The sequence below is a fragment of the Arachis hypogaea genome, chromosome 20 (genome assembly GCF_003086295.3).
Source record: "Arachis hypogaea cultivar Tifrunner chromosome 20, arahy.Tifrunner.gnm2.J5K5, whole genome shotgun sequence".
Classification (NCBI taxonomy): domain Eukaryota; kingdom Viridiplantae; phylum Streptophyta; class Magnoliopsida; order Fabales; family Fabaceae; genus Arachis; species Arachis hypogaea.
In genome coordinates this window covers 114,717,575-114,738,058 of record NC_092055.1, presented here as the reverse complement: position 1 = coordinate 114,738,058, position 20,484 = coordinate 114,717,575, and the positions used below count along the sequence as shown (strand labels likewise).

Here is a 20,484-nt window from a genome sequence, read left to right as displayed (position 1 = left end):
TAAACAAAATGGTTTGTGGCAGCCGAGGCCTTGCACGAGGCCTTGCACCAATGGCAGCATCATCTGCCTCGCTGGGAGCTGCATCCGGGTTCGAATCCTCAATGAGGATTATAGAACCCATGTTAGTACTGTACCCATGTAGTGTGTGTGAGTATGTAATACATGGGTATAATGCTTAGGATTGGGAATTGTCCAATCCACTTTACCAAAAAAAAAAAAAAAATGGTTTGTGGAGTAAAAGAAAAAAACTTGACAAAATAAAAGCAGAAAAGAACAAGAAAAATCACGCAGCTTCTGAATTAAGAAATCATAAATTTTTAGTAAGTACTAATCAATCGCATATTGCTTTCATTGAATATGATTAACAGTTAGACCAACGCCATTGTCCAGACGTTATATACAATTTTCAAAACTTTCTTGACTTCCATGAAGATCTACATATAATAAATCAAATGCGATCAAACAATAAAATCATTATATTCCCCAGGTGCTAAATTGTGTTGGAAATCTGTTTATGACGATGGATTCAATGCCCTTTCTGTTGGAGACATTAAAAATGCAGTAAGTTCTGGAATGAAACTAGCATCAGCAACAACCACTTGTGGCTGCATCAGATTGCGGTGGCTTGTCCTTAAAAATGTTCTTCTTAATCCCCTTAGAACCCTCGGCTAAGAGGCTAGGTGTATCCAAAATCTGCATGCACACACACACAAGATGAAAAATTATTGTCATCTTTCATGATACCGTCTCCGCCCACTTTTATCTGGCATTGTTTACATTCTTGACTTGAGGTATCTAGATGCAGAAAGTGACAATGACAGATAAACAATGGAGGGAGTATTGATATATTGTTTTTTCAACCTTTGTGCCTTCATTATTTTAAAGACTGCTCTTTATATTTCAACTTTGGTCAAATAAAGGGTAAGCCCTTCAGAATTAAACAATACTGACTTTCAAAATTATATGTCCAAAGCTAGTTAGGAAATGGGCATATGCCTTGTCATTCAACATACCTTCAAAACAAGCTCTTCAAAGCATTGTTGTACATTTACTCGAGTTTTAGCACTGCATTCAATAAATAGGCAACCGTATTCCCTTGCAAAGTCAATTCCCTCTTTCTTTGTCACAACTCTATCACTCTCCTGAAAATGAAACATTTTTCACCTGTATGTGAAGTCCTCTAATGGAATAAATGAGAAGTTTTTTAAAAAGTACAACATGCATAAGTCAGAAGAATAAACAAGAGACATGTATAAGACTAGATACATGACTTGAAGTGTGGACAATTTGATTGTGTCAGGTGCATAATTAGAGTAGTCATCATGTAATTTACGATTTACATTTACCTAAACTACCAAGTAATTTGAAACGAATAGCTAGCCTCCTTATGTTTCTCCATTTTCTTAAAGAAACATCTAATTTAAGGTTAAGGTGAGCAATCTTGCCAAAGAAGTTGAAGAGAAAATAGTAAAACTGGAAAAATATCTAACAGTATTTTACTATTTTCATTGGTCTCTAGTCTGTAAACTTTTTATCCAGAAGGGAGTAAGTAAAATTTAAGTGAAGTAGCCAGCACAAATAGCAAGAAATATATGTATAGGGTTGAGTGCTGACATATGTATCTTCATGCGATTGAAGAATCCACCAGAAAGATGAAGAGTACACAATCACAAAGGTATAAATACCTTATCCACTTTGTTTCCTACAAGCATCTTGATACAGTCTTGGTTTGTTGAATAAAGTTCTATTTCCTTTGCCCACACTTCAGAGAGGTTTGTAAATGTTTCTCGCCGAGTTACATCATAAACTACATCGATTAGAGAGACAAAGTTAAGAAATAATCAATTAATCCAAAACAAAATCTTGAACAGTAAATCTATTGGCAGCCAGAAAGGAGCATAAATTTCTCAATTTACAAGATTAATCAACACACTGCAACCTCTCAATTTAGCCTAAGCATGGATCAAAAGCATCCATAAACTAATAGCATGAAATAAAAACTTGGCTTTAACTCAGGAAAGAGACAGCTTAATTCCTGATACTATAGCATACCACCATTAATTACGCCATTACAAAATGTATAACAGGGAGGGCGTTGAATCAAGGAATGGAGAATTGAAACTCACCCATAATGATCCCTTGTGCCCCTCGGTAGTACGAACTTGTCAATGTTCTGAATCTCTCCTGACCAGCTGCGCAATCAAGATCAAAATGAATGATATTATATTATTGTCGTTCTCGAAGATCAAAAATATCTACAGGTGAAACACGAATAAAGAAATACCTGTATCCCAGATAGCAAGCTTGAGCTTTTTACCATCCATCATTACATACTTGACCTTAAAATCAACACCTACGAATAATAATAATTCACTAAACCTTCCGTTGAAAAAAGAGGGGCAATGGGTGTTTTTGAATTCAAAAGGAGAAAAGGAATTTAGAAAGGAACCAATGGTGGGGGCGAGATCGTCGAAGGTATCGGAGGTGAAACAGAGAAGAAGGCTGCTCTTGCCGACGCCGGAGTCCCCAATCATCAACAGCTTAAACAGGTAATCGAATTCCTGGCTCGAACTTGAATCCATCGCAATTCAACTGATTCCTTCATTCATTCATATCAAAATCAAATTAATTATAAGAGTAATCAAATAATTCATTGTCCATTGCAATTTCACTGATCATAAACCGATTTCACAGAAAAAAGAAGAATAAAATTACAGAGAGAGAGAGAGAGAGAGAGATTCGCATACCCTAGGGAAGATCAAATTCAAGAGGAATTTGGTAGTAGAAGACGAAATGGAGGGGTAAATTATCAGCAACGAAAATAGAACGGAAGCGTGTCCGAATCCGAATTAACAGGTCGCCCTTCAAACTTTGTTGTTGTTCCTTCTTTCCTCAGATTTGTTCATTGTCTGATTTATTTATTTATTTATATACTACTTTTTTTTTTCCTCATCAACTTATTAGTTATTACTTATTTTTTTTTATCAAAGATATGAGACTCGAATTCGCAACTTTTTAATTCAGTATGGGAATATTAAGCTATTTGAACTATAACTCATTGGCTATTAGTTATTACTTATTACTAGTAGGATACCCGTGCAAATGTACTGTCTTAAATATAATTTTTTTATTAAATTTAATTATATATGTATAACTCTAAACGGTTATGTATATCAAACATATAAAAATATTTAAATTTAGTGTAATGGAAATATCTAAATTACAGAGATAATAACATTAAAATTTTAAGCACATTCAACAGTTTAATTTAAAATTTTGGCATTAACACAATCAATTTCTAAATATATTTATATAATAACTCATTTAAATTCAGTAACACACTTTTATATGAAACATCTCATTAACCATTTGATGAGAGGATAATTTATACCCTTTTGGTATTATTTTTAGTATGTTTTTATTATTTTTTATTATATTTTTATTAGTTTTTATTTAAAAATCATATTTCTAGACTTTACTATGAGTTTGTGTGTTTTTCTGTAATTTCAAGTATTTTCTGGATGAAAAAATCTTATTCAGAGGCTGAAAAAGGACTGTAGATGCTGTTGGATTATGACCCTGCCGCACTCAAAATGGATTTTCTGGAGCTAGAGAAGCCCACTTAGCGCGCTCTCAATTGCGTTGGAAAGTAGACATCCTGGGCTTTCCAGCAATATATAATAGTCCATACTTTGCCCGAGATTTGATGGCCCAAACTGGCGTTCAAAGTCAGCCTAAAACTTTCTGGCGTAAAATGCCCAAACTGGCACCAAAATTGGAGTTAAACGCCCAAACTGGCACCCAAGCTGGCGTTTAACTCCAGGAACAGCCTATGCACGAAAAAGCTTCAATGCTCCGCCCAAGCACACACCAAGTGGGCCCCGGAAGTGGATTTCTGCACTATCTACACTTAGTTACTCATTTTCTGTAATCCCTAGTAACTAGTTTAGTATAAATAGCACTTTTTACTATTGTATTAGAGGACTTTTGGCTCTTATGCTATCATAGACCATTGTTCACGTTTGGGGGCTGGCCTCACGGCCATGCCTAGACCTTTTTCACTTATATATTTTCTACGGTGGAGTTTCTACACCCCATAGATTAAGGTGTGGAGTTCTGCTGTTCTTCATGAATTAATGCAAGTACTATTGTTTTTCTATTCAATTCAGGCCTACTTCTTCTCCAAGATATACTCTCGTACTTAAATCAGTTAAGTCAGAATGAAGGGGTGACCCGTGACAATCACCCAATCTTCGTTACTCGCTTAGCCAAGATCGCGTGCCTGACAACCACAAAGCGGTCGACATGATATTCAACGTAGTCATTGGACGACAGTTGGAGTATATTCTCTTGGATATCTAATACACGGACCGAGTCCGTGAGATTAATATCTTCGTGATATAGGCTAGAATTATTGGCAGCATTCCTGGGATCCGAAAATTCTAAACCTTGTCTGTGGTATTCCGAGTAGGATCCGGGAAGGAATGACTGTGACGAGCTTCAAACCTGTGAATGTTGGGCGCAAGTGACAGTGTGCAAAAGGATCAATGGATTCTATTCCGACGCTAGCGGGAACTGACAGATGATTAGCCATGGGGTAGCTGTACCTAGTATTTTTTATCCGAGACGAGAAATCCGATAGTTGATTAGCCGTGCAGAAACCGTAGAGGACCATTTTCACTGAGAGGATTGTATAGCTTGCCATGGAAGGAGGTAACGCATGGTTGGAAGAAGGCAATAGGAAAGCAGAGGTTCAGAAGCAACAAAACATCTCCATACGCTTATCTGAAATTCCCACCAATGAATTACATAAGTAACTTTATCTTATTTTATGTTTTATTTATATATTAATTATCAAAACCTCATAACAAATTGAATCTGTCTGACTGAGATTTACAAGGATGACCATAGCTTGCTTCAAGCCGACAATCTCCGTGGGATCGACCCTTACTCACGTAAGGTATTACTTGGACGACCCAGTACACTTGCTGGTTAGTTGTGCGGAATTGTGAAAAATGTGAATCACGATTCCGTGCACCACCGTTACAGATGAATAACTTTTTTTTTTTTGATAATTAGTTACTAATAATGAGTTCTTTTCACAAAATAAAGATTCTCTGAGCTAATATAGTTGACAATAAAATATTAAACACCATAATTATCCATCAGCTCATGAAAATTTTAATTTAAATCTTTGCAAATAGAAATTTCTTCATCATCGGTGGCAATCAGACCCCATTTATCTTGTTCAACGGTTTCATTATAAGGGGTCCTCCCCGGCCCCTTTGATCATCAAAAAAAAAAAAAGTTTCATTATATGAAAAATTGGATTCTTGATGAATAACATCCTGAATAATATTTTCAAAACAAAAAGATTCAAAACAATGAGAACATAATTTAAACAACAAAATTAATTAATAGCTTTCATAATCAATAACTATTTATACATTTCATTAATTATACAATTTTATACCAACTACCTTGTTTTGTAAATCTTTGAGGCATTCAATCTCATTATTTTGATTATTGATAGAAACCTATCATATTTTAAGGAGAAAAATATTAACAAATATATATAATTCACTTGCAATGGTTAATAGTGTGAAAAAATTAAGAATAATAACATCTTTGAAACTAATCAAATCTAAAAGTTACTTTTTATTATTATTGTAAACTACATTGGAACTTTCTCTAAAATATAGAGACATGCAATTGATTAAAAAATATAATTTAGATCAACAAGTATTTATATATTTTTTATAAAAAAAATAAAGAAATTAATAATGATTCCTTAATCGTCACATGATGAATATTTTTTTTTAGAAATTGTAGTAAAATAAAAATGGACTAATAATTTGATTTTTTTTTGTATAATCAACTAAAACACATATTAATCAAAATAAAATATTTCATACAAAGTTTATCAACATCTTAATACAATTATAATAGTCTTTACTACATAAGAGATAACAAAATACATATTAATTCATTTTTGGATAATTTTACTCTAAATTTATGAAACCAAGACAAAATCCAAAAAGAACAAAATACAACTGGAAACATATTTCCATTTTAATGCATTGAGGTCGGATCATATTGATGCTTCATGAAGATTTTAAATGCATTTTGAAGCTCATGTTCAGTTATACCATAAGAAGATGAATCTGGCAAAGTCATGCTACTAGCACAATCTACTTCCTTATCCAACGAAGAATCATCCATCTATACAAAAATGAATATCAAATGCTAATAAATACAAATATATAATAAAGTTAAACTAATACTTACCATTTTTTAAAATCCAATTCCAATTCTTAAAATAAAATTATAGAAAATAGTTGTACATAGTAAGAAAAGAATTACAATTAAGACACCTTTTTTTCCATGTTAACAATTGCTTCTGATAGACAGCTGGTATGCGAAATTGCTACTCAGGTTGTGAATTGTTGTTCGAAATTGATTCCCTGGCAATGGCACCAAAAACGGATGCACAGAACCATGGTCTAAACATATCTTCACAACTTCGCATAACTAACTAGCAAGTGCACTGGGTCGTCCAAGTAATACCTTACGTGAGTAAGGGTCGAATCCCACGGAGATTGTCGGTATGAAGCAAGCTATGGTCACCTTGTAAATCTCAGTTAAGTTGACTCATATGGGCTACAATATATTATATAAATAGAACATAAAGTAAGGATAGAAATACTTATGTAATTCATTGGTGAGAATTTCAGATAAGCGAATGGAGATGCTTTCGTTCCTCTGAACCTCTGCTTTCCTGCTATCTTCATCCAATCAGTCTTACTCCTTTCCATGGCTGGCTTTATGTGATACATCACCACTGTCAATGGCTACTTTCGGTCATCTCTCGGGAAAATGACCCAATGCCCTGTCACGGCATGGATAATCGTCTGGAGGCATCACCCTTGTCAATGGCTTCATCTTATCCTCTCAGTGAAAATGGAAGACCTTGTTTCATTCATGAAACTTACAGTGGCCTTAGATAGATCAGAGACTAAGTTTGCTAAATTAGAAGTATTTCATTCAGAGTTCTCTGTCTGTTGCTGAGTGGATGATGGAAGAGGTTTATTATTGTTAAACCTGTTTTTTCCACCATTATTAAAGCCTTGTTGAGGCTTTTGATCCTTCCATGAGAAATTTGGATGATTTCTCCATGATGAGTTATAGGTGTTTCCATAAGGTTCACCTAAGTAATTTACCTCTGCTATTGCAGGGTTCTCAGGATCATAAGCTTCTTCTTCAGAAGATGCCTCTTGAGTACTGTTGGATGCAGCTTGCATTCCATTCAGACTCTGAGAAATCATATTGACTTGCTGAGTCAATATTTTGTTCTGAGCCAATATGGCATTCAGAGTATCAATCTCAAGAACTCCCTTCTTCATAGGCGTCCCATTATTCATAGGATTCCTTTCAGAAGTGTACATGAACTGGTTATTTGCAACCATATCAATGAGTTCTTGAGCTTCTGCAGGCGTTTTCTTTAGGTGAATGGATCCACCTGCAGAAGTATCCAATGACATCTTTGATAACTCAGATAAACCATCATAGAATATATCCAGGATGGTCCATTTTGAAAGCATGTCAGAAGGACACTTTTTGGTCAGTCCTTTGTATCTCTCCCAAGCTTCATAGAGGGATTCACCTTCTTTCTGTCTGAAGGTTTGAACATCCACTCTAAGCTTGCTCAGTTTTTGAGGAGGAAAGAACTTGGCTAAGAAAGCCTTGACCAGCCTATCCCAAGAGTTCAGGCTATCCTTGGGTTGAGAATCCAACCATATTCTAGCTCTGTCTCTTACAGCAAAAGGGAAAAGCATGAGCCTGTAGACTTCAGGATCTACTCCATTAGTCTTAACAGTATCACATATCTGCAAGAACTCAGTTAAGAACTGAAAAGGATCTTCAGAAGGAAGTCCATGAAACTTGCAGTTTTGCTGCATCAGAGAAACTAATTGAGGTTTCAGCTCAAAGTTGTTTGCTCCAATGGCAGGAATGGAGATGCTTCTTCCATGTAAATTGGAATTAGGTGCAGTAAAGTCACCAAGCATTCTCCTTGCATTATTATTATTTTCGGCTGCCATCTCCTCTTCCTGTTCGAAAATTTCTGAAAGGTTATCTCTGGATTGTTGTAATTTAGCTTCTCTTAATTTTCTCTTCAGAGTCCTTTCAGGTTATGGATCTGCTTCAATAAGAATATTCTTGTCCTTGCTCCTGCTCATATGACAAAGAAGAGGGTACAGAAAAATAATAATAATAGAGATCCTCTTTTTTTTTTTAAAAACACAATTAATGACTTGATTCACAAGAAATCACAAGATATGATCCTAGAACTCAAAGTTTGAATCTTTCTTAACAAGTAAGTAACAAACTTGAAATTTTTGAATCAAAACATTAATTGTTATTGTTATTTTCAAAAATTTGTGATAAAAATAAGAAAAAGATTTTTGAAAAATTTTTGGAATTTTCGAAAATAACTAAGAAATTTGAAAAAGATTTGATTTTTGAAAAAGATTTTGAAAAAGAGAAGATTTTCAAATTGAAAATTTGATTTGACTCATAAGAAACAACTTGATTTTTAAAAATTTTTGAAAAAGTCAACTCAAATTTTCGAATTTATGAGAGAAAAGAGGGAAAGATATTTTTTTATTTTTGAATTTTTAATGAAGAGAGAGAAAAATAAGAAAAATGATGCAATGCATGAAAGTTATGGATCAAAACAATGAATGCATGCAAGAATGCTATGAATGTCAAGATGAACACCAAGAACACTTTGAAGATCATGATGAACATCAAGAACATATTTTTGAAAAATTTTTAATGCAAAGAAAACATGCAAGACACAAAACTTAGAATTCTTTAATGCTTAGACACTAAGAATTCAAGAATGCATATGAAAAACAAGAAAAGACACAAAACATGCAAATGCAAAGATCAAACAAGAAGACTTACCAAGAACAACTTGAAGATCATGAAGAACACCATGAATGCATGATTTTTTTTTCGAAAAATGCAAGATGCACATGCAATTGACACCAAACTTATAACATGACACATGACTCAAACAAGAAACACAAAAAAATATTTTTGATTTTTATGATTTTCTAATTTTTTTGTATTTTTATTATTTTTTTTCGAAAATTATTTTGAAAAATAAAAATAAGGATTCCAAAATTTTTAATATGAATTCCAGGAATCTTGCCATGTTAGTGTTAAAGCTCCAATCAAAGGGTCAGGCATGGCTTAATAGTCAGCCAAGCTTTAATAAAAATATGAGTGTAATTCAGACATGACAAGCCTAACATGCTCTTATCCAAAAGAATTAGACATGGCTTTACAGCCAGCCATGCTTCACATGCTTCATGAAACACTAGAATTCATTCTTAAAATTTCTGAAGAAAAATATATTTTTGAAAACATTTTATATATATATATATATATATATATATATATATATATATATATATATATTTTTTTTTTTTTTCGAAAACAAAAGAAAAAATTTTTGAAAACTTTTTGAAAAGAAAACGAAAAGAAAGTTACCCAATCTGAGCAACAAGATGAACCGTCCGTTGTCCAAACTCGAACAATCCCCGGCAACGGCGCCAAAAACTTGGTATGCGAAATTGCTACTCAGGTTGTGAATTGTTGTTCGAAATTGATTCCCTGGCAATGGCACCAAAAACGGATGCACAGAACCATGGTCTAAACATATCTTTACAACTTCGCATAACTAACCAGCAAGTGCACTGGGTCGTCCAAGTAATACCTTACGTGAGTAAGGGTCGAATCCCACGGAGATTGTCGGTATGAAGCAAGCTATGGTCACCTTGTAAATCTCAGTTAAGTTGACTCATATGGGCTACAATATATTATGTAAATAGAACATAAAGTAAGGATAGAAATACTTATGTAATTCATTGGTGAGAATTTCAGATAAGCGAATGGAGATGCTTTCGTTCCTCTGAACCTCTGCTTTCCTGCTATCTTCATCCAATCAGTCTTACTCCTTTCCATGGCTGGCTTTATGTGATACATCACCACTGTCAATGGCTACCTTCGGTCATCTCTCGGGAAAATGATCCAATGCCCTGTCACGGCACGGCTAATCGTCTGGAGGCATCACCCTTGTCAATGGCTTCATCTTATCCTCTCAGTGAAAATGGTCAACGCACCCTGTAACGGCACGACTATTCATCAGTCGGTTCTCGATCATGCTGGAATAGGATTTACTATCCTTTTGCGTCTGTCACTAACGCCCTGCAATCGCGAGTTAGGAGCTCGTCACAATCATTTATTCATTGAATCCTACTCGGAATACCACAGACAAGGTTTAGACTTTCCGGATTCTCTTGAATGCCGCCATCATTCTAGCTTACACCACGAAGATTCTGGTTAGGAGATCTAAGAGATACTCATTCAGTCGAAGGTAGAACGGAAGTGGTTGTCAGGCACGCGTTCATAGGGAATGATGATGATTGTCACGTTCATCACATTCAGATTGAAGTACGAATGAATATCTTGGAAGCGAAACAAGATGAATTGTATAGAAAACAGTAGTACTTTGCATTAATCTTTGAGGAACAGCAGAGCTCCACACCTTAATCTATGGAGTGTAGAAACTCTACCGTTGAAAGTACATAAGTGAAAGGTCCAGGCATGGTCGAATGGCCAGCCCCTCTGATCTAAGAACCAGGCGTCCAAAGATGGTCAAAAAGACGTCTAATACAATAGTTAAAGGTCCTATTTATAATAAACTAGCTACTAGGGTTTACAGAAGTAAGTAATTGATGCATAAATCCACTTCCGGGGCCCACTTGGTGTGTGCTTGGGCTGAGCTTGAGTGTTGCACGTGTAGAGGTCCTTCTTGGAGTTGAACGCCAGCTTTTGTGCCAGTTTGGGCGTTCAACTCTGGTTTTGGCTCCTTTTCTGGCGCTGGACGCCAGATTTGGGCAGAAAGCTGGCGTTGAACGCCAGTTTACGTCATCTATTCTTGGCCAAAGTATGAACTATTATATATTGCTGGAAATTCCTCGATGTCTACTTTCCAACGCAATTAGAAGCGCGCCATTTCGAGTTCTGTAGCTCCAGAAAATCCACTTTGAGTGCAGGGAGGTCAGAATCCAACAGCATCAGCAGTCCTTCTTCAACCTCTGAATTTGATTTCTGCTCAAGTCCCTCAATTTCAGCCAGAAAATACCTGAAATCACAGAAAAACACACAAACTTATAGTAAAGTCCAGAAATGTGAATTTAACATAAAAACTAATGAAAACATCCCTAAAAGTAACTAGATTCTACTAAAAACATACTAAAAATAATGTCAAAAAGCGTATAAATTATCCGCTCATCAACAGCCAATATCCATGAAGTATTTGTAATACCCTATCACATAGAGCTTTACACTTAAGTCGTAATACAGAGGTGGTGAGGTATTACAACCTCTAAGAATAAAATATATATGTAGATATAGTTGAAAAAATTTATAACTAGGAGTCTTGAAGAAAGGTTTAAGCAAAAACCACAAAAAGAAAAGCGCATTACACTCATAAACGTAAAATTGGAGAAAAGATAAGGGTAAGACGTGAATATATTGACGGGCGAAAAATTGACGATTAAGAATTTAATATAAAAAATAGCGTTGCAAGTACAGTTCTTAACCGATGAAAATTCCGCTTATCAATTTAAAAAGAGTTGTCACAATTTTAGAATAAAAATACTGGGAGTAGAATTCCCAGGTCGTCTCCCAACAAGTTGACAAAAGAGTGCTATTTTATTGGTCAGAAATTTTCCGAGAAATTTTAAGAGTTGGAGAATAGAAAAATAAATGATTGTAAATTAAAGCAATGAAAATTAGCAAGAGAATTTATATAATCAAAATAAAAACCCTTGACCGGGAGAAGATAAATTAGAAGTTCTGTCCTTGTTGAACTTTCCCAAGTGTAATAGTAAGAGGTTGTTGTTTTTATTTAGTTAACCCTTACCGAATAAAGGAAAGTCAAGTAATTGAGCTAACTCTTATTCACAAGTTCTAATCTTCTCCTGTGGAAGGATTAGCGTTAGTGAATAGAGAATTAGCCAACAACATCCAATTAAAATTAGCACTTGAGTATTCCAACTCAAGGGTCTCCTTTTAATCAACTCCCAAGTCAAGTTGGGAGTTTACTCCATTGACATGAATGCTATTTTCATAAATCATAAAAGGGAATAAAAAGAAGACATGATAAACTAAATAATAACTGAAAATCAATTAAAGGTAACAATAGTTCTTTGCATTAATTAATCCCAAAATAAAAAATATCCATACTTAAATCTGAACAGGGTTAATGGGTGATTAAAAGAGTAAAGGAATAAGAAAACAAACTAGAATAATGGAAACTTCAACAGAGGTAGTGACTCTTCTCAATATCCAGATCAAAAGCATAAAACTCTAAAACTATGAATGTGAAGAAACCTAGAGGAAGTAGTCTTTTCTCTCTAAGATTCAAAACTAAAACTAAAAAAAATATGTGAATGAGAATGTGTGTTGAGTCTCTACTTGTCCCCTAGCTCTAGTTTATGTTTCTGGGCCGAAAACTGGGTCCAAACTCAGCCTAAAATCGCCCCCAGCATCTTCTGAGATTTCTGCACGTGGCGCACGTCACGCGTACGCGTCGATGGTCATCTTCGCGTGTCACGCGTACGTGTCAGGTACGCGCACGCGTCGCTGTGGAAATCTCCAAATCACGCGCACGCGTCAGGTACACGCACGCGTCGATCCTCGCTGGTTATCTCCTTTATTTCTTGTACTCCTTCCATTTATGCGAGCTTCCTCTCCATCCTCTAAGCCATTACTGCCCCATATAGCCTGAAAACACTTAATACACAGATCATGGCATCGAATGGTATAAAGGAGAATTAAAATACACAATATAAAGGCTTAGGAAGCAAGTTTTCAACCATAAAATGAAATTTGGAAGGAATTGTCAAATCATGCAAATTGTATGAAAAAGTATGCAAAGACTTGATAGAAACCACTCAAATTAGCACAAGATAAACCATAAAATAGTGGTTTATCAATCTTCCCACACTTAAACATTAGTATGTCCTCATGCTAAGCTCAAGGAGACAAAAGGAATGAATGGGGGAAAGTAAGACTCATGAGATGCAACCTATGTATGTGAATGTGATGTTTCTATCTACTTGGTTAAAGGTAAACAAGTTCTCCAAGACAAAGAAAACAAATCAGATTCCACTAATTCAAATCACTCAATAAAAGACAAGTACTTGTAAGAAGATAGCTCATGAAAGCAGGGAACATAGAATCAAGCATTGAACCCTCACTGGTAGTGTATATGCACTCTAATCACTCAAGTGTCTAGGGTTAATCCACTCTACTCTTCTCTAGTCATGCTTTCTAAAACTTGTTCTTCATCTAACCAATCAACAAATATTTAGTATACCAATGCAAACATCATGAGGTCTTTTCAAGGTTGTAATGGGGCTAAGGTAAGGGTGAGGATATATGTATGGCCAAGTGAGCTATAATATGAATCTTTGACTAACCTAAGCTCTCACCTAACACACACACACTCTATGTAATTCTAAAATCATTCCTAGCTACCTAAAATTTCTCTTTTGTATATTTCACATACTCATGTATCAGATTTTCTTTAATTTCACCACATATGCATTGATCTTTTATTAAACTTAACATTGGGGTAATTTTGTCCCCTATTTATTTATTTATTTATATTGCAATAATTTTTTTTTGAACATGAAAGAAAACATAACATATCAATGCACATAGTTTTTCTGGTTTCACATGAGTATGCACCCAAACTCCCTAATACTTTTGTCAATAAAACACAGCACAATTTCATCATCAACCTAAGTTCCCACAGTTCTCCACACTTAATTAATACACAATCTCTATCTTAAGCTAACCAAAGATTCACTTGGGGTAATTAATTATTTTTCCACTTAAGGCCAGTGATGTGGTAAAATATAGAACAAATGGGGATTAAAAGGCTCAAGGTGGCAAACAAAGGTAATTGAAATGGTAGGCTATTTGGGATAAGTGAGCTAATAACAAATGATGGCCTTAATCATATGTATGCATGTAAATACACTAAACAATGGACATATAGAATGGAACAAACTATAGATTACAATCATAGAGAAGAAAACACACAAGAGTAAAAATTATGGTTAAATAATGTAACCATATAATTAAGCTCAAATCTCACGGGTTGTGTGTTCTTAGCTGTAAACTATGTTCCAAATTACAATCTTCAAACAAGTTTAACACGAAATTTTCAATTTAAATTAGTGAAATATTATAAAATAGGTCTTGAAAAGGAACTCATTACTTTAACCAAGCAGAACATTCATGCAAGCAATCATTATCATGCAATCTATCCTATCTAATAAAAGAAAAAGTCAAGTGTTGGTGTTAAGAGAGAGAGATTACCTTTGGAAGTTAAGGACTGACCTCCCCACACTTAAGGCTTGGCACGGTCCTCCGTGCCATCAGTAAGGAGCAAGGTAGGGCTGGAAGTATCACCTCTACTGTCTGGTTTGCCATAGCTCCCTGTGCTATTGGATGAAGGGGAATCCGGGGTGTCCTTCTGTTCCGGAGGTGGGTGAGTACCAACTAGGAGTTCCTTCAGATAGTTGTAGTGGCGCTTGTTACGGCGCTCCATTTGCTCCATCCACCGGTCTTGCTAGTCGAACCTCTCAAGGATCTGAAGGAACATCTGATGAGTGGATGGTGCTTGTGGTATGGATAATGGTGGAGTAGAAGAAGGAGGAGTATCCAAAGATGGGCCTGCAGGCCGACTCGCAGAGGGAACTGGTGGCCTGATGTACTTCCCATTCGGGACATACTGGTCGGTCCTAGGGATCATGAACTTCGTGTCTCCTGCCCGATAGGCAACACCTGCTGCAGAGACTAAATCTGAAACCAAGGCGGAGAAAGATAGGTTACCCACAATCTGTACATGTCCCATTGCTTGCCGGATGTGTCGGGGCATGTTGAGGGGTTGCTCTGTTAGGATGCACCAGATGAGGATAGCCATGTCCGCTGTGAAGGTGGACTCGTGAGTACTCGGAAAGATATAGTGGGATATAATCTGGGCACACACGCGAGCCTCCAATGTAAGTGATTGGGCTGAGATGCTCTTGGATTTTGACCGATGCTGCCCATAGATCCAGGTGCTGCCAGGTTGGGCTATAACTCCAAGAATGCTATCCCAGTCAAACTGATACATCTAGCGCTTAATAGAGGCTTCTTGATATGCATCCAATCCCTCTGGACTAGGTGGAAGATCCAGTGCTCGCTGTATGGCACTCTCGGAGACAGGAACTTGCTGCTGACGAACATAGACAGTCTGCAGGGTAGGCGAGTAGAAGTTAGAGTAGAATTCAACTACCCATGATAAGTTGGCCTCTCGCGGCTGCCTCTTCAAAAATTTTCACTATCTCCTCTCTATGCGGGGCTCCACAAAATCAACAAAGTGTGTTGGGACAATGAGTATATGCTCATTGTTGTAGTTTCTCTCGGCTAGGATGGGGAACATCTGTTCGCAATAATGGTTAGTGAACCGTGTGGAGTCCCATGCGGGAAAGGCTTTCTCTGCTTCATCAAGTTTAATGATCCTCTTCACCCTCTTTGTTGGTGGCTTGACGCTTGTAGATAGAAGCGCCTTAGCTGGAGTTCTCTTGGTTCCTCGCCTTGCTGGTGTCTTGTCAATGGCTTTCTCTTTTCCTTTCTTGGTACCCATGCCTAAGGAAGAAAGAAAGAGGGGGAATGTTAAATATAGATAACTAAAGAACCGGAAGGAAGAAATTCCAAATGAGAATGAATGCCAAAGAAAAGATGATAGCTTAAATACATGGTAGCTACAACATATAGGTAAGACATCAATTAAGATCAAGAAGGCAATTCATAATAATTAGATGCAAGAGGGTAAAAGCATGCAAGTAATAGGCATGATAAGCATAACTTAAGCATCAAGTATTAAATGTGCCAAATTAAGAGCACTTGTATGATGACAATTGTGAATGATAATCTCAAATATATGTGGAGAACAAGTGTTGTGAAAAAGAGGCATTAAAGTATAAGAGTAAAATAAAATAGGATTCAAAATGCCATAAAAGCTTTTTCACAAACACTTGGTGTGCAAGTGAAAATAGAAATGAAAATAATGTATCCAAATGTGTATGAGAGCCAAAATTGCATGTCAATTGTCAAATTACTCCTCATAGTGTCCACAAGTTCCAATAAAATAAAACAATACCCAAATAAAATTTCAACACCAACATAAAAATGCATGAGAAAAGAATGAAAAAGAAACCATCAATAACTGAGCTAAAAGAAAAATTACGAAGAAAGAAAAATAAATAAATGCAATAATTTAAAGAAGAGCGAAAGACTAAAGGAAGGGAAGAAAAGAACCTGAGGTAGAAGATAAAAAAAAGGGGGAAAGAATGTAGGAGATAATAAGAAGGAATAAGGAAGAAGAAGGAAGAAGGAAAAAGAAATAAGATTGAAAAAGAATTAGGATTGGGGGAGGGGATAATTGAAATCTGGCGGTGCACTAGTTTAATTGTGCGTTGCATGCGACGCGTACGCGTGCAACACGCGTACACGTGGGTCGCGAAAATTGGATAGTGACGCGTAAGTGTCTGGCACGCGTGTGCGTGCCTTTGGTTGTGCGAATCGGGCGAAGGCAGCCACGCGCACGCACAACTCTCTGTTTGTTCTGGGCTGGGGGCTAAAATTGCATACGACGCGTGCGCGTCAGGCACGCACATGCGTGGATGGCCATTAAGGAAAAATGATGCGCACGTGTCAGGGACGCGTACGCATGATGGGGTTTGTGCTTCTAGCACAGTTCCAGCCTCAAACCATCATAACTCTCTGCCCAAACACCCATTTATGCCGATTTCCAGGGTCACGCGTACGCGTCAGGAACGCTTACGTGTGGACTGCTGAAAGCACAAGCGACGCGCACGCGTGAGGGATGTGTACACGTGGGCTTGCATGTGCGCAAGGCACGCTTCCAGCGCCACTCCTGCCCAACTCTCTGTTCAATTCCTTGGTGGTGCAAATTCACGCATGACGCGTACGCATCGAACACCATTTTTTTATGCAGAATACAGAATACAGATGATTATGCAGAAATTATGAATGAATACTGTGAAAAATAAAATAAAATAAAACTAAGAATGAAAAGGGACGATCATACCATAGTGGGTTGTCTCCCACCTAGCACTTTGCTTTTACGTCCTTAAGTTGGACGGTCCACAAGCTCAATCTTCTGCTATTGGTGGATCCTCCAAGGGGAAGACCTCTAGCTCTTTATTATCCTTCATTTTCTCACCATAATACAGCTTTAAGCGATGTCCATTGACCTTGATGAATTTGAAACTTGAAGAATGACTCAGGTGAAAGACTCCGTATGGCTCTGCCTTTTCCACCCTATAGGGGCCTTCCCATCTTGAACACAGCTTGCCTGGCATGAGCCTCAGCCTTGAATTGTAAAGGAGAACTAGCTCCACAGGTCTGAACTCTCTTCTCTTGATATGCTTGTCATGCACAGCCTTCACCTTCTCTTTGTATAGTTTGGAGTTGTCATATGCTTCGAGTTGAAGGGTCTCCAGTTCTGCTAGTTGTAGCTTCCTTTCAGTACCAACCTTCTCAAATCCCATGTTGCATTCCTTTACAGCCCAGAAAGCCTTGTGTTCCACCTCCACTGGGAGGTGACAAGCCTTTCCGTATAATAGGCGGAAGGGACTCATCCCGATGGGTGTCTTGTATGCTGTTCGATAAGCCCAGAGCGCATCAACAAGTCTGGTGCTCCAGTCCTTCCTATGAGGCTTGACTATCTTCTCCAGTATGCGCTTTATCTCTCTGTTAGACACCTCAGCTTACCCATTAGTCTGAGGGTGGTAAGCTGTTGCTACCTTGTGCACAATGCCATATTTCTTCAGTAGACCTGTTAATCTCCTGTTACAAAAGTGAGTGCCTTGATCACTCACGATTGCTTGTGGTGATCCAAAGCGACAGATAATATAATTTCTAACAAAGGAGACAACAATGTTAGCATTATCAGTATGGGTAGGAATTGCTTCCACCCATTTAGAAACATAATCTATAGCTAACAATATGTATAAGAAACCACTGGAGTTTGAAAATGGACCTATGAAGTCAATACACCAAACATAAAAAATTTCACAGAACAACATCAGTTTTTGGGGCATCTCCTCCCTCTTGGATATATTTCCAAACCTTTGGCATGGGGAACAAGATTTACAGAAGGCAGTTGCATCCTTAAAAAGAGTGGGCCACCAAAATCCACAGTCTAAGACTTTTCTAGTTGTTCTTTGAGGGCCAAAATGTCCACCACTCTCAGAGGAGTGGCAGGCCTCTAAAATTGACTGGAATTCTGATTGAGGCATACACCTTCTAATTATCTGGTCAGCACCATACCTCCATAAATATGGGTCATCCCATATATAATATTTGGACTCACTTTTCAGCTTGTCCTTTTGATGCTTAGTAAAATTAGGAGGAAATGTATGACTAACTAGATAATTAGCTATAGGTGCGTACCAAGGAACTACTTCAGATGTTGCATGCAAGCTATCAAATGAAAAAGCATCATTGATAGGAGTGGAGTCACTCTTAATGTGCTCTGAGCGACTCAAGTGGTCTGCCACCAAATTCTGGGAACCACTCCTATCTTTGATTTCTAAATCAAATTCTTGCAGCAAAAATATCCAACGTATTAACCTTGGTTTGGACTCTTTTCTAGCTAATAAATATTTTAGAGCTGCATGGTCTGAGTATACTACCACTTTGGTACCAAGTAAATAGGCTCAGAATTTATCCAGAGCAAAAACAATAGCTAGAAGCTCTTTTTCAGGTGTAGTATAATTAGACTGAGTAGCGTCTAAGGTCTTAGAATCATAAGCAATTATGAAAGGGTCCTTACCTTTGCGCTGAGCCAGCGCCGCTGCTACTGCATGGTTGGAGGCATCACACATAATCTCAAAAGGCTGGATCCAGTCTGGTCCTCTCACAATTGGAGCTTGAGTCAAGGCGATCTTCAGCTTATCAAACGTTTCCATGCAGTCCTCACTCAACTCGAACTCAACATCCTTCTGTAGCAGTCTGGATAAAGGCAAGGCTACCTTACTGAAGTCCTTGATAAATCTCTGGTAGAAACCTGCATGACCAAGGAACGAACGGACTTTCCTCACAGAAGAGGGGTAAGGTAAACTAGAAATCACATCTACCTTTGCTGGATCTACAGAAATACCAGTATTAGAAACAACATGTCCTAGAACAATACCTTGTTTTACCATAAAATGATATTTTTCAAAATTTAATACAAGGTTTGAACTGACACACCTGTCTAATACTCTAGCTAAACTATCCAAGCAAAGGTTAAATGAATCATCATACACACTAAAGTCATCCATGAAAACTTCCATACAGTTCTCAATAAGATCTAAAAAAAATACTCATCATGCACCTTTGGAAAGTAGCCGGTGCATTACATAAGCCAAAAGGCATCCTCTTGTATGCATACGTTCCAAAGGGACATGTAAAAGTAGTTTTCTCCTGATCTTCAGGAGCTATATGAATTTGAAAATAGCTAGTGTAACCATCTAGAAAACAGTAGTGTGATTTACCTGACAGGCGATCAAGCATCTGATCGATGAAGGGCAGGGGGTAGTGATCCTTGCGAGTAGCCTGGTTGAGGCGCCTATAATCAATGCACACTCTCCAGGAATTCTGCACTCTAGTTGTCAGGAGCTCTCCATGCTCATTCTTCACTGTTTTGACTCCAGACTTCTTGGGCACCACTTATACTAGGCTGACCCATTCACTATCTGAGATGGGGTAGATGATGTCAACTTCAAGCAGCCTGGTCACTTCTTTCTTGACAACTTCTAAGATGGTGGGGTTCAGTCTCCTTTGAGGCTGATGGACAGGCCTTGCTCCCTCTTCTAGAAATATTCGGTGCTCACAAACTTGAGAGCTGATGCCTACTATATCCGCCAAGCTCCACCCAATCGCTTTCTTGTGTCTTCTCAGCACACTAAGCAGCTACTCCTCCTATTGGAAAGTGAGTTCCCTTGCAATAATGTTTGGGAGCTTCTGATTATCCTCAAGGTAAGCATACTTGAGGTGGGGTGGAAGAGGCTTCAATTCCATTTTCTGCTCATGGCTAGGCACTTGATCATCTGGTGCTAGTGTTGGTGACAAGGTGTCTTCATCTTGTTCAGAGGGTTTCCCCACACTTGCACCTTGCTCCATGTGCATCTCTTCTACTTCTTCTTGGTGAACTGTAGCTACAGTTTCATCAATGATGTCGCACTGAAAGACAGAGTGATCTTTTGGAGGATGCTTCATGGCTTCATCCAGGTTGAAACTCACTGCTCTGTCATCTATCTCAAAAGAGTAAGTTCCTGATAA

The 20,484-nt window shown here is 37.4% G+C and overlaps 1 protein-coding gene and 1 non-coding gene across 3 annotated transcripts; one reads left to right on the top strand and one right to left on the bottom strand.

The window, feature by feature from the left end:
• Positions 1-314: 314 nt before the first annotated feature.
• On the bottom strand, positions 315-2,935 carry LOC112784597 (ras-related protein RABC1). 2 transcript variants are annotated; one of them, XM_025827862.3, is made up of 7 exons: positions 2,748-2,935; positions 2,450-2,599; positions 2,285-2,353; positions 2,127-2,192; positions 1,686-1,807; positions 1,014-1,142; positions 315-693 (listed from the first exon to the last, which is right to left on the bottom strand). In XM_025827862.3, exons 2-7 carry the CDS (start codon positions 2,580-2,582, stop codon positions 586-588), a joined length of 627 nt encoding a protein of 208 aa, XP_025683647.1. In that variant the 5' UTR covers positions 2,583-2,599; positions 2,748-2,935; the 3' UTR covers positions 315-585. The 2 variants fall into 2 exon arrangements, with proteins under 2 accessions (XP_025683647.1, XP_025683648.1); XM_025827863.3 differs by having other exon boundaries at positions 2,450-2,592.
• A 4,660-nt stretch (positions 2,936-7,595) lies between these two features.
• Positions 7,596-7,703, top strand: LOC112788548 (small nucleolar RNA R71). The gene has a single exon (XR_003195908.1). It is a non-coding gene; the product is annotated as a small nucleolar RNA R71 (small nucleolar RNA).
• Positions 7,704-20,484: the final 12,781 nt, after the last annotated feature.

Bases quoted from the DNA above. Each gene is read 5' to 3' on its own strand.
- LOC112784597 (XM_025827862.3), bottom strand. From the start codon at position 2,582: ATGGATTCAAGTTCGAGCCAGGAATTCGATTACCTGTTTAAGCTGTTG. The intron at 2,354-2,449 runs GTTCCTTTCTAA...TATTATTCGTAG, and splicing joins CGATCTCGCCCCCACCATTG to GTGTTGATTTTAAGGTCAAG. The intron at 1,808-2,126 runs GTGAGTTTCAAT...TAATCGATGTAG, and splicing joins GGCACAAGGGATCATTATGG to TTTATGATGTAACTCGGCGA.